Genomic DNA, 14,770 nt, shown 5'->3' with positions numbered 1-14,770 from the left:
TGACTTTTGGAAGGATCCAGCCAGTTTTAAGGGCTCACTTGATTAAGTCAGCCCCACTCAGGATTAGCTCCATTTTTATGCACTCAAAGTTAACTGATTTAGGATCTAATTATGGGATAAATATTCCGTCAAACCACAGGTTCCTCCTGCACCGAGAGAGAGGAGATCTCAAAGGTGTAACACCAGGGAGCAGGGATGACAGGGGCCATGTTAGAATTCTACATATCACAATATTTACCACATACTTTGCTAAGCCCTAGAGTTGATGTCAGAAGACCAGGAAAGCGTTGCTGGGACTGAGGACACCCCTCTTTCTTCCTCAAAGGAAAATGGCCTTGCCTGAAATAATCCTTTGTTTTGTTTTTGACTCTCCTGTCCCAATGCCTATCTACCTTTAAAACCCCACCATTTTGTACAGCTCCTCAGATGGCCTTTCTGCTTGCTAGGTGGGATGCTGCCCCATTCATGAATCGTTTAATAAAGCCAATGAGAACTTCAAATTTGTTTGTTGATTTTTTTTCCACATGTAAGTGGAATGTGCAGGGTATGTTTGATTCTGGAAAAAAGAACAACATATTTGGGATAACTTCACCAGCCCTCTGCTCCATTGGAAATTCTGCAACGGCAAACAAAGGCTGTGTCTGAATCTCCACTCCTTCCCCATGACCTAGCAAACCCAAGCAACCTAGTCTGCACGTAGTAGAAAAGCCCAACAAATAATTGTTACGTGAATGAAGCTGATACATGAAATGGCCCCTTGAGAAATGATTTCTGTTCCAATTGCTTGATTATTTAGCTGAAGTATCACCATCAAACTCGGGTTCTCACTTAGGAGTGATGTGTTCAGTTAACCTGCTGCTTCATTTTTTCTCATACCACAAATGGAAAGACATATATTTCAAAGATTAGCGTTTTCCCTCTATAAAACAACAGCAACTGGCCCTGTCGGGCTTTATCTCCTTCCTCCCAATTTCTCTCAACCCAGCTCTCTGGAGTCCGCGGTAGGCAGTGAGATTCCCGATTTCTCCGCAGCTGGGTGCACTGACTGGGAAAAGCAACTCCAAGTTCTGTGCTCAAGTGGTGCAACCTCTGACCGCGGGGGCTGGGGTGTCAGGCACAGTGAGGGAACCTGCAGTGAGTATACCGAGCCGGGTTTCTGCCCTCTCGCATCTCACCACGGAAAAGACCCTGTAAGGAAGCCCGGCTCCCGAGCCTTGGAACCCGCCGGGAGGGACGGGTCTCCGCTGTACGGCGGCGCCGCGGCCAAGATGGCCGCGCCCAGCGCGGATACCTGAGGGCGCCGCCATCGCGGCTGCCGGACGGGCTGAGGGCGCGCTGCGGGCGGCCGCCATGTCCGCCTCTGCTTGCGCGCTTATCCTGACAAAGCCAGAGACCGTGGGCCGGAGGAGGAGTGCAGGGACGGCCGAAGAGGCCGGGCGTCCCCCGGAGATGGCTGTGTCGGAGCCCGGGGGCAGCGCCGCGGTGAGCGCGATGGTGGCGTGGGGTGGGGAGGCGTCTCGTGGTCCAATGCAGTCTAATCGGGCGTCAGTGACCGGAGGGTAACTGTAGTCTGTGAAGGTAGGTGATTTGGGAATTGGAGTCGATGCTGGAGCGCCTTTTGCGGGGGAGTGGGGGTGGCTGGCGTCCTGCAGGATCTGTGGGGTAGTGCTAGCGGGGCGGGAGGTCTGTGGGGTAAGCGACAGTTTAAAGAAGTCTGTGTTTGAGAGATCTGCTGTGACAGTGCTTGGGGAGAGCCGGTCTGTCGCAGTCACTGAAAAGTCAAACAAAAGAGTTTGGAAGGCTATGGGGATCAGTGGGGGGTTTGTGGTGTATCAGAGGTTGGGGAGGGTTTTGGGGGTCGCAGTAGGGAATGTCTATGGGAGCCAGCAATTACGGTGCCTGTGGTAGAGGGAGACTGGATTGTTCCTGTCTGTGTGCAGTGGTGCAGGGAAGTCAGTTAGTAAGTAGTTTACTGCAATAAAGGGAAGACATGACGATGGTTTAGAATAGGATTGTAGCAGTGAAATGAAAAATCTGATTTGGAATACATCTGGAGATGAACCAATAGGATTTCCTGATGAATTGATACAGAGCAAGAAAGAAGAGAAGAATCAAGATTTTTTACATCTAGACCTTTGGCCTGAGAAACTGGATAGATTTCGTTTTCTGAGAAAGGGCTGAGTTGGAGAAGACCAGATTTGGTGGATTAAAAGGAAGCCAGGGTGGATGACAGTGATTCTGATTGGCCCATGTCAAGATGCCCATTACGTGTCCAAGTAGAGATGTTGAGTAATTGTTAGATATATGACTCTAGAACTTAGGAGAGGTCTGGGCAGAGATTAATAGGAGAGTGGGTTTGACCAAGGTTGAAATTTTTCTAGGTAAGTACAGTGGAGAAGAAGAAGGGCAATAAAGTTAAAGATGTTTTCAATGGGAGTGTGTATGGTATAGGACAGGGAATCTGAACAAGATAGAAGAAAAGTAAGGCTGTGTGGCAATGGAAGATTGAGAAAAAGTGGTTAGGATCAATGGATCAGAGGACCCAATGAGTTTGGAGTATTATTTGCATGAAAGTACTGGAGAAAGTAAGGAGTGATTTGGTGATGAGGAGGTGGCTGAGTCCGGGTAGAAGAAAAATTGTTGGAGTCAGGACAGGAGAGGTCAGGTTGTTGAAAGTCTTTTCTACATTGATGTAGAAATAGTTCAGGAGCTGTGGTGAAAACGAATCTGGTGCTAAAGTTTTCAGTGAATGAGGCAGGATGATTGCGCAGAAAGGTTGACATAAGAGCCCTGAGATAGCTATCCTTAGAAAGGGCTGCTTGCAAGGTTGACCTTCCACCAACATCTGAGAACTTAGGTTTTAGGAGGGTTCCTACCATTTTCAGAAATTATGAAAGTGGCTTCCTGTGCCTAAACTATATAAACAGTGTCGTTTATGCTGAACACCTGATTTTCTTCTGGGAATCTGGGATTTTTGTAGGTGCTGGGCAGAGAGTACCTAGATGACCAGCCAAGATGACCAACACCTTGGGCACTGAGTCTCTAATGAGCTTCCCTGGTAAAAAAAAACAAACAAACAAATAACATTTCACGTGTGTTGTCATAACTCATTTCTGGACAATTAAGTATGTACTGTGTGACTTTACCAGGAGAGGACTCTTGGAGACTTGTGCCTGGTTTCTTCTGGACGTCACCTCATGTACCTTTTTCTTTCGCTGATTTGCTTTGTATTCTTTTGCTGTACTAAACCATAGCTGTGAGCACAACCATATGCTGAATCCTTCTAGTGAAACAAAAAACCAGACGGTTAAAGGGTTAAAGCCTGGTAATACTCCATAAACAAGAGAGGGGTTTTTGAAGGATGATTGAAAAATGGTTGAAAGTAATCATTTACCTCGTCTTCAGACCCTGAGGTACATGGGTCGTTGATGAGGGCAGGCAGACAACCCCTGCTGGGGGCCACCGTAAAGGAGCAGAATCCTTAGGAGACAGAGCAAGCAGGCAAGGGGAATGGCTAGAGAGGGTGAGGGTGTAGTGGGTTTACTGGTGGTGATTTGAGTTTCTGTAAAGCCACTGTTTGAGAGCTCTCTTGCTGTCAGTGATTGGGGATTGATAAGATTTGGAGTCATATCAGAGGGAGAGATTGCTGTGTTCCACTGGTATCAATAGTTGAGGAACCTGTAGGAATATGTGATTGGAGTGTCTGTGGGGCCAAGTGATTGGGGAGATCTGTTGCTGTTAGTGATTGGGAAGTTTGCTGAGATCAATCATTTTGGAATTACAGATTTAGGGATTAGGGAGGGCCATACTCAGTGACTGGGCGGCCAGTGATGAGGCGGGTTACAGGAGTCAGTGACTAGAAGTTTGTAAAGATAGAGACTGGTGACATACACAGCTAATTGACTGGTGGTCTGTGGATATAATGGGTGATCTTTAAATGTTAAACAAATGTATTTGAATGTATATTTATTTGTTTCAAAATTCTCTAATAGCTGCCAAATGAGGAGAATTTTAACATGCTTTAATTTCTCCCCCACCAGTTATGTTTTTCCTTATTTTTCTGACATCAAACCTCTTGATTTTAAGGATACTTTTATAATAATTGCACAAGAACATCACCAAGTTACTTGGATGTAACTAGACATTTTACTGGTTTTATTATTCATAGCTTTCTTGTATTTGGTCTTTCCTAATCTTGAAATCTTCATTCTGATCCAATTTTCTTTCTTTTAAAAGTCATTCCTTTTCTTCTTCTCTTTCTCCTCCTCCTCCCACCGCATCCCAAGGTTTCTCCCTCCCTCCTTCTCTTTATTTTTAAAGTACATAGATGATATATTTTCTGTATCCTTACATGCCTAAAATACCTTATTTTTGCTTCCAAACATAGATTTTTTTTTGACTGATTATAAAAATCAAGGGTCTCAATTCTTCTACCTCAGAACTCTGTAAACACTACTACATAGTCTTTTGTTATAGAAGAAAAGATGAAGACTGATTTTGTTTCTTTTCTTTTCTTTTTTCTTGCTTTTTTTTGGTAATTGTCTTTCCTATAATCGTACAGTTTTGGTTTTTTTTTTAATAACCATAGACTGAGTGGCTTATCACACAGCTCATCACAAGGTTTCAACAGCGAATTTATGGGGGACACAAACATTCAGTCCATAACAGGGACATTTCTTAATATGATTTTTCTTTCTCAAAAATAAAAATGCAAAATTGGGTGAAAAATAAGCACCCTTTGTGACATGATCAACATTGAATGGTCAAGGTGAAAACAAGCCATAATTATCTTGTACAACTCTCTCACAAATGTGGATAACAGTAGACTGAACTAGAAATATGCTATTACAGGGATCGGTAACATTCAAAGACGTGACTATGGCCTTTACCAAGAAGGAATGGGAGCAACTAGATCCTGCTCAGAGGAGCCTGTACAAGGATGTGATGCTGGAGAATTACAGCAACCTAGCCTCGATGGGTAAGGGCAATTTCTTCGTAAGTCAGAATGTACCTACTGTGATACCTTCTCTCCCAAGTCCTTGGTAAGTTTATCCTTGATTTTTATAGTCAGAGCATTTTCATCCTTTTTAGGTACTAGGCAGAATACTTGTGCCTCTGCCTGTAGAATGGAAGGTCTGCTCAGATGGGGTACGTGGGCATCTGCACTGTGAAATTTCAGAAGCCGTGTTCTTTCATCCTTTAAAACCACTGTAGCGCAAATGTTAGTGCTTGATTTCTGGGATGTTTGTTGTTCTAACACTCGATTTCCACTGTTTCTCGTAAGTAGGGTATCAAGCTCTCAAACCAGACATGATCTGCAAGTTGGAAAAAGGAGAAGAGCTGTGGTTGGGGAAGGGGAAAAGCCCCAAACGAGGTGGTCTGAGTGAAACAGCAAGACCCAAGCAAATAGGAGCCAGCGGAAGTACGTTCCTGGTTTCTTGGTGGTAACTTTGGAATTCTTCAAAGAATAATTTATTCTTCAATTCCTCTTAAAGACTCAAGACCCTTCTTTCTTGATCAGGAAATAGCAGTAGAAAAATATCAAAATCTCCTAGAGGAAGAGGAGTTCAAATTACAAAGATTCTCTAACCTTGGAGATTCTAATATTTCTTCCTTCTGTGAACCTGTCCACATGAGAGGTTCTCATATGAAGGTCACTATAGTCATGAACCAGTGTTACTTATGGGAGTTTGCGTATACCACTTGTATCAGTCAGTTTGGGCTAAGTTATCCCCATGAAGGAATGACCCCAAAATCTTAGTGGCCTACAAACAAGAAATGTTTGTTTCTTGCTTAAACTGCAGCCCTTTTCCACATTATCTTTTAGACCTACATTGAAAGAGCAGTCCCTATTTGGCAAATTATGGTCTCATTACAGAGGGAAAGAAGAGGGGGTGGAACTTGATGACTACATGATGACTTTGAAATCACTGGGTGTGGTAGATATCTCCTTCTGCTTACATTTTCATGGTTGGTTGGTCAGAGATGGGATCATCTGGCCACTCCCAAATTCAGCTGGGTAAGAATGCATAATCCTTTCAAAGGGAAGATTCAAATGGCTATGCAGTGGGGCTGGGAGGTGTAATCTTTCCACAGGGAACAGTAATACAGTCTGCCATACCACTCAGGTTGTGGTAAGAAAAAAGGTGAAAAACAGGGCTCTAACCTTGGGTACCAGACCATCAGATGCCCAACTGACCCTTCCATATAGCCATCCTCTCTATTGCTCAATTTTGAGAAAAAGCAGTGAACCCTCTTAGCTCTTCTCTTAGCTAATCCCATTCCTGCTTACCTCTCTAAAGCAGTGCTTGTAAAAATTATTCTCCCTTTTCCTAATGTCCTCAGTTTTTCTCCCTTCATCCACCCACACCTTGAGACCCCATAGTATCAAATTTCTCCCCTTAGGTGCTCAGGTGTTCTTAAATCTGTCCTCTTTCTAAATCTCTTGGCATGATGCTTCTGCCCTCATTGCTTTCCATTTCCACCCTTTCACTCTGAGATGCTCTGGACCTGTAGTCTATAGCACCATCATTCTTTCCACTTTCTCCCTAACTCCTGCAGTCAAATCCCACAGAATTCATGCCTTTTAACTAACTTTCCGACTTTTCATCCCTGCTTATCTTCCAGTGCAGATTGTAATAATTTTGATCAGCCTGAAATTCTTGCTCATTAGCTTGAGTTTTGCCACTTGAATCTGATTTTAACCTTTAAGTGTTTCTTTATCATTTATTTCACCAGATTCTCTTCCTTTTCACTTTGCTGAAGTGTCCCTAAGGTTTTGTCTTCTACTGTCTGTTCTCTTTTTCTATTGTATTTCCCCTCAAAGGAATAATCTATTGTGCAAATACAAGCTATTTATTCTACACTGGTGATTTCCGAGATGAATTTATCTTATCCAGATAAATCTCCAATTCCTTTATCTTCTATTTTACCTGCTTATAGGACAGCTCATTCTCAGAGTGTCAGAAATTGAAAGCTGTATCTTTCTTTGTAAATTAAAGCTTGCTTTCACCTTCCCTGTTGTTATCAGGGTCAGATTTTAGGCCCATCTCCCATGGAGTTCCCATGAATCTTTGCTCTCTGCCTTCCCTCTTACTATCCTGATTCATCTGGACCTGGTTCATGGAACCAGCTCCTGGTTCATTTTTTCCCCCTCATTCTTACTGGTATCCCCCAAATCAGATTCATATCATTCCACACCTAAATTGCTCAAATTCTTAGGTAGATTTGTTAAATCCCCCCCCTTTTTTTTTTTTCAGAAAATAATTCATCTTAGATGTTGTCACCAAACATTAAAATATTCAGTTTTTATATGTCACTACAGTCCCCAAATTAGCAGAATGTTCACAATACCTTTTTAAGTTTCCTCTGACCCTGAATTTTCCAAACCTCTGTGAATATCTTGAGACCAGAGGGACCAGTCCTTCAAGGGACAAATGAAGAGACTTCATAGAATTTTTGATCCATCCATTAGTGGCTCCAGTTTTGGCTATCTTAACTTTTCTCGCTTATATTTGGTATTAAAACTGAAACATAGTCCTGAGTCATTTAATACATACACCTTTGTCATTGCTACGATGACTCTATTCTTGTTTCAGGTTCTTGTATTGCACTTGGAGTTTCTTCGAGGAAGGGCTGTTCTATTTCATCTGATGATTTGCTGGGTCTAGTGAGCTTCATATTTTAGTTTCTGAAGTTACAGTCATTTTAGCTTAAAATTTGTGTTTTAGTTACTGTCTCAGATTCAGGACAAGCTTACAGCCTTAATCACATGCTCTACCAAACCCAACTCTCCCTTAGTCTTATGCTATTATACCAGTTCACTAGTTCAGATTCTCTTCCCCTCCCTCATGGTGAATTTCTCTCGTGGTGTTTTATGTCTTTCCCTGCAGTCCAGTCAGTTGGGATCAGCCCAAACCATCATTATAAGAGGTTCTTATAATGTTAAACCTCAAGGGGAAAGGTTTGAGTTTTGATCCCTTTTGCTCCCAGAAGGGGATCCTCCCTCCTCCCTAGCATCCTTGGGGGAGGCAGCCTTTGTCTCGCTACGTAAAAATTCCTGTTACATTCTTTCTCCCAGGATGCTTGCGTCACTTAAAATTTCCTAAATGAAAAAGCAGCTGGTAACTCCACTTCTTCCTAGTATATTTGTACCACTATCTTATGTATACTTATAAAAATTGACCTTTTCTCCATGAGAACTAATCTCTTAAAAGTTCTCCATAAAAATAATAGTATTTTCCAGGTATGTATTCAAGCACCATTACTGTTTCCTGTTTGAGTCCAGTTTTCACTTTATCCATGTAATGTTCTTTTACTACCAAAGACAACTGTTCACTTTTTATCTCTTTCTTTCTGAGGTCATGGGGACTCATAGCTGCTTCTCTCTTTGAGTCTCCCATGTATATAGCTGAAAAAGGCCACCCCCAAAATGGTAGTCCCAGCTCCTAAGTTCTTAGGTTTTTACATATATAGTGTTCATATCTAGCTAGCAGAAGTCTTCAAGTTTTAATTTTAAGTTCTTAGCAGAGAGAATATTGTTGGACTAGCTGGGGCCTGATGTTTACCACTGTCCAATCAATTGCTTTCAAACAGAGGTTGGATTGTATAGTGCACACATGGCTGCCTACATCTGTCAATGTGAGTGGTGGTCTCAGAGAAGCGAAGCATGGGTTGAGAAGATATCTTAAAATGTATAATTGTATCCTATGTGGAGGAAAGTGTGTGAGCAATCACTTGGAGTGGAGAATTAGCTTAAAATTTATAATTAGCAATTAGAGTGACCTGACAGGAAGGTGTGCACCATAGCAAACTGTTAGAAAACAAGTGTGTATGTGCCCTGTACATCCAAGTGGCATAAAGTTTGCCTGTCTCATTACTGTGAGTTTTATCACATAGTAAAAGCATCAGGGAACTCAGAGAAACTGTGGGATGTTTTTAGTACAGGAAGGTCATTATTATATTGATCATGGGTGTCAGCAGAAAATGCAGTGGAACATCATCATATCCTGCTAAATCCCTCAGTCACCTGAAAGCTGGGTGGTATTCTTTGGTGGACTTGACTTACCTTGTTTTTCTCTATTTTGGATCTTGAGGGAGCAATAAGAAAGTTTTACTTGAGTTATCCTAAGTAAATGGAGGAATTTATTATAAGTCCTCTTGTAGCTAAAGGGCACATGCTTGAGCTGGAGACTAGAACCAGGCCTGGGAAGCCACTGGAATTCGGGTTATGCTAATGGTCTCTTTGAGGACACATGATCTAACATCTTTGCTTTTCTGTGGATGTATGCTTCGTTCTTTGTACTGATGAACTTTCTATTTATGCAGGGAAAATATGACTTTATAGTATTTGTCTTATATCATTTTTAAATTTAGCACCCAGGAGAGACTAACTAGAGTCTAAGTTTTTAGGAGGCAGACTCCTATTGGACATCTTGGCTTGAGCCAGCTGTCTCCAACTATGACCATGGAGAGTTGGATCAATGTGGTACAGGCTGTGGGAGCCAAATACTATGGGTGGATTGGCAGTGATTAAAGCTGGGCAGCTTGGGCTGAAGAGAGACCCCGAAAATGTCAACCTCAATCACAAGCTCTTTTAACTTCATCTATTTTTATTCACTGCTCCTTGCGTGTGTTACATCTTCTATCCCAGGATGCAAGTTCGTGTTTATCAACAGCTAAAGCTTTTTCTAATCAGTATTGCCAATTTTCTTTTCTTGTTTTTATTACAGCATTTTCCCCCTCAAGTCCAAAGGACAGGGAAATTTGCACTTGATATTTGATTCACTTTAGGATACTAGGCTTGAATAAAGATTAAACTCCACAACAGGACATTTCTTTATAAGCTATATTCCAAATTATGAGAGTGTGAAGACTCACAAGAGTGTCTCATTGAATTCCATTTTAGGAGAAGTCCAGCAAGATGATGACCACCTAAAGAACTACCAGGAATCTCAAAACAAACTCCTTAGGAAAGTTGCATGCAAACAAAAAACTCTGACTGAGGAAAAAGGCAATGAATGCAGTTCACTGGGGGAAAACAAGGTGAGTACAAAACATGTTTCTTCAAAAAAAGAGCTTCTTAAATTTGATTCTCCTGGAAAGAATTTAGACTTACCTGGTCATATAAGAAACTATGCAGAAAAGAAACCTGATGTAGCTAAAAAGCGCAGGAAATCATTCAGCCAAAGCTTATCTGGTACAAAGAAAGACAAAAATCAAACTGGAAAAAAACATGAGAAATTATCCAATCATAACTTGTCTAATGGGCCTAACAAAATTCAAACTGGCAAAAAACATACTAAATTGGACATAATTCAATCTGGAGAAAAACAGGAAAAATCATCAAGCCATAGCTCATCTCCTGTTAAGCATGATAAAGCTCAGGCTAAAGTGAAACTGTATGAATGCAATGAATGTGGGAAGGTTCTCAGCCATAAGCAAGGACTTGTTGATCATCAGAGAATTCATACTGGGGAGAAACCTTATGAGTGTAATGAATGTGGGATAGCCTTCAGCCAAAAATCACACCTTGTTGTACATCAGAGAACTCACACTGGAGAGAAACCATATGAATGTATTCAGTGTGGCAAAGCCCACAGTCATAAACATGCCCTCACTGACCATCTGAGAGTTCATACTGGGGAAAAGCCATATGAATGTACTGAATGTGGGAAAACCTTCAGACATAGCTCAAACCTTATTCAACATGTGAGATCTCATACAGGCGAGAAGCCCTATGAGTGTAAGGAGTGTGGAAAGTCCTTTAGGTATAACTCATCTCTTACGGAACATGTGAGAACGCATACAGGTGAAATTCCATATGAATGTAATGAATGTGGAAAAGCCTTTAAGTATAGCTCATCCCTTACCAAACATATGAGAATTCATACAGGTGAGAAACCCTTTGAATGTAATGATTGTGGGAAAGCTTTCAGCAAGAAGTCACATCTCATTATACATCAAAGAACTCATACTAAGGAGAAACCCTACAAGTGTAATGAATGTGGAAAAGCCTTTGGACATAGTTCATCTCTTACTTACCATATGAGAACTCATACAGGTGAAAGTCCCTTTGAGTGTAATCAGTGTGGGAAGGCCTTCAAACAAATTGAAGGCCTTACTCAACATCAGAGAGTTCATAGTGGGGAGAAGCCCTATGAATGTAATGAATGTGGGAAGGCGTTTAGCCAAAAGTCACACCTCATTGTGCATCAGAGGACTCACACTGGGGAGAAACCCTATGAATGCAATGAATGTGGAAAAGCCTTCAATGCAAAGTCACAGCTTGTTATACATCAGAGATCCCACACTGGAGAGAAACCCTATGAATGTAATGAATGTGGAAAAGCCTTCAAACAAAATGCATCCCTTACCAAACATGTGAAAATGCATTCAGAAGAGAAATCGCATGCGTGAAGTTAGTGTGGGAAATCTGAACTAAAGAGTTTATGTAACTTTAGAAGTATTCTGAATTTAAAGGATGTTAGAAAGCCTTTAACAAGAAGTCACACCTCATTACACGTGAGAGAATTTGAAAATGAATCTTCACATAGAGGAAATGGATGGAGAGTTTAAATGATACTAAACCTTTTATAGAAAATATTGTTTTAAAAATAATTATTATAAATGATCTATATGTTCAGATTGAAATATAAAGCTTTTAAAATTGTTAATAAATTGAGTAATCAGAGCACTAGAGAAACAAATTACATCTGCCGACAAAGTTCCCAAGTTGCTTGAGTGTTGTGTACTTAAGCATCATACAGGAGAACTGAATTTGCGTATCTCTTTATTGCCGTGTGTAAATGTGTGTGACCACTGGTATGAGTTTCATCCTTGATGCTATCACACAGCTCTTTCTCAATGTCTTTGCTAGTTTCTACATCAGCAGAAAACTTTATAAAAGAGTTATTATTTATGTAAAAAATATTAACATAAAATTAAGAGAAATATAAAGCAGCTGAAGACACACAGGTGCTAGTAGGGAATGCTATCCAAGATATATTGTTGAGTGAAAAAAGCAGGTTTCTCAACTATGTGTATAGTATGTTCCAACTTGTTTACAAAAGGGTGTGTGTGTGTGTGTGTGTGTGTGTGTGTGTGTGTGTACATATATTTGTATGGGAATAGATTGGTTTGAAAAAACACAGAAGAAACTGAGTGATTGCCATTGGGTGCAGGAGTTCAGGAATGGGGTCTGCAATAGGAGGGAAATCTCCTTTTTATTGTATACTGCTTAAATTTTTAAATAATGTACATATATTATTTTCAGAATTAAGATCCTTTTAATATGTATAAATCAACACTAATGAACATTTTCATTGAACCCACTCCACAATGTTGTTTGACAAAGTAAAACTTTATGTCTGTTCCTAAATGAGCATATGTTGTTAAATTTGATAATGAATTCACAAAGGCTTTTCCTTTCAAATATGTTCTTTCATTAAAATAATGAATTACAGCTAAAACTCAGCACCATGTTTCTTCAGTTCGCCATATTTTTAAAGATTGATGATGAATTGTGATTGCAGTTGAATGAAAGTGATTTTCTGAATAATCACTCCATTTTGTTTCATATCCAAAGTGCTTATACATGAATACCTCACTCTGGGATTTCAGATGTATTGCAACAAATGGCACTACTTCCTGTTCTTGCCCAATAGCAGACCTTGTTCATGGTCATTGCTTCTGAACAAATATGTGATTAAATGCCATCTTTGCAAATATTTCCCATTTCAGTGCCTGCCTTTCTGACCTCATTTTGGAGAATTAAAAGGTATAAATACTTAGAATGGAACTTGTGTGTGTGTGTGTGTGTGTGCACATGTGCACATGAATGCATTGAAAGATCAACTCATGGATATTATGCCCTTGTTATCAAGTAACTTATTTACTCTCAGGGGAAGAAAATGAACTGTGGAAGCTATTGCCATTAGTAATTTTTTACCCAATGAAAGTCTGCACTGTGCACAGAATGAATCATCACTGTCCAGAGCTGTAGAAAATCTGCACTTTTTAGAAGAATAAAACAGTTGCACGTTATGATTAGATTAAATTTCATACACCTCTTGGAGAACCCGTAGCCACACCTGGAACAGTCAAGAATATAGGTATGCCTAAACAGTAGAAGTGAATGCTAAAAGCCATCTATGCAGTAAGAAATGAATTCAAATTTAGCATCAATGAATGAGGAAATGATGTCTAAAAATGACTGGAGGTGAACAATGAAAGAAAATAGATCTACATAGGTGAGTCTAAATCAATGACACACAAGCTTTAGCATGCACCAAATATGCCTGGAGGTCTTGTGAAAACAGTCTTTAGAAATGGGTCCCACCCACATGGTTTCTGATTTAGTAAGTCTGTGGTGGGGCCTGAGAATTTGCATTTTAAAGAAATTCCCAGAGAATGCTGATATGGCTGGTGTGGGGACCACATTTTGAGAATCACTTATCTGAATAATTGTTTACATAAATTTTGAAAACATTTACAAATGTTCCTGGATATTTCTTTAATATAAAGAAGAGGAAGGGGCATACATCCATAAAGTAAATTATTAAGAGTTTTAAAACATTTATTTATTCAAGTAATATTGATCATCTACTATATGTTGAGCACTAAGTCCTAGAGATGTAGCAGTCAATGAAACAACAAGAAAAGAAAGCTTTTCCTTGGAGAGCATAATTCTAGAGTGGAATACAGGCAATAAATCTAAATAAGTCACCCCTTATCTACAGGGGATTGGTTCCAGGACCGGCCACAGATCTGTGGACACTTAAGTTCTATAGTCGGCCCTCCATATCTGTGATTCCACATCTGAGGAGTCAACCAACCATGAACTGTGCAGTACTGAATATTTTTATTGAAAAAAATCCATGTGTAATTGGACCTGCACAGTTCAACCTTACAGGGGTCCACTGTAATTAAAATGTAGGTTATAACAAGGGTGGCAAGTGGTATGGCAAAAAACAAAGCAGGGAAGGGGATTTCAATTGGAAGATAATGCAGTTTTAAATATAGCAGTAGCGGTGGTCGACTAAGCTTAGGCTCACTTAGGTGGTGACACAAGCAAAGACTTAAAGAGTGAGAAAAGAAGCAAGTTGTGTGTCTATATGATGGAAGAGCATTCCAGACACATATCTTTTAGAATCTGAGGTTATGAGAAAAGAGAGAAAGATACTGATCTCCTCTGACATACAGAAGAGGAAAAATAAGAAAAATTTCTATTAAATCAAGATTTTAAAAATAATTAGGTTTGCAAGAGACGTAGAAAACAAGATTTCTCATACACTGATTTTGGTTGTCAAGTTTGTACAACCGATTTAAATGTAAATCTGAGAGTATATATCAGATCTTTAAAATGTCTTGCAGTCTCACTTCCAGGAATGTATTCTATGATACATAATTAGAATGTCCTATTATTATTACAGAATACAGAGAAATTGGATAAAACATAAGTTGCCAGTTAACTGATTAAATAAAGTATGACACCCTCATAAGATAGAAGTTGGTGTGGTAGCAGGGGATAATTTGAGAGAAAACGTGCAGGTTTTTTAACATGAAAAACCACATGACTGAGTTCAGGGCAACAACAACTACAGGAAAGTGAGAGGAGAATGCCCCAAAAGAGAGATTCCAATAGCGAGAAACCCAAATTATGTGAATAAGCTCTGCCCAATCTCTGGCTGACCCTTGAACCATGCATGTATGGTACAGACTCCTAACCCTTTTGTCTTTTGAACTGAGCTTTCATTTGTGCTGCTGCCCT

At 40.2% G+C, this 14,770-nt stretch overlaps 1 protein-coding gene across 3 annotated transcripts in view; it reads left to right on the top strand.

The window, feature by feature from the left end:
- Positions 1–1,332: 1,332 nt before the first annotated feature.
- Positions 1,333–14,770, top strand: part of ZFP37 (ZFP37 zinc finger protein) — a 37,576-nt gene continuing 24,138 nt past the window's right edge. For 2 of the 3 annotated variants that reach the window (XM_064490424.1, XM_064490423.1), the window contains exons 1-4: positions 1,333–1,482; positions 4,852–4,978; positions 5,285–5,422; positions 9,908–10,044. In XM_064490424.1, coding sequence (XP_064346494.1) covers positions 1,351–1,482; positions 4,852–4,978; positions 5,285–5,422; positions 9,908–10,044 — 534 coding nt within the window. In that variant the 5' untranslated portion in view covers positions 1,333–1,350. Of the gene's footprint in view, positions 1,483–4,851; positions 4,979–5,284; positions 5,423–9,907; positions 12,729–14,770 lie in introns of those variants that run through there. The other variant, XM_031450214.2, reaches the window with a different exon arrangement.

Source organism: Camelus dromedarius, chromosome 10 (assembly GCF_036321535.1).
Source record: "Camelus dromedarius isolate mCamDro1 chromosome 10, mCamDro1.pat, whole genome shotgun sequence".
NCBI lineage: Eukaryota > Metazoa > Chordata > Mammalia > Artiodactyla > Camelidae > Camelus > Camelus dromedarius.
This window is presented reverse-complemented; position numbering and strand designations above follow the sequence as displayed.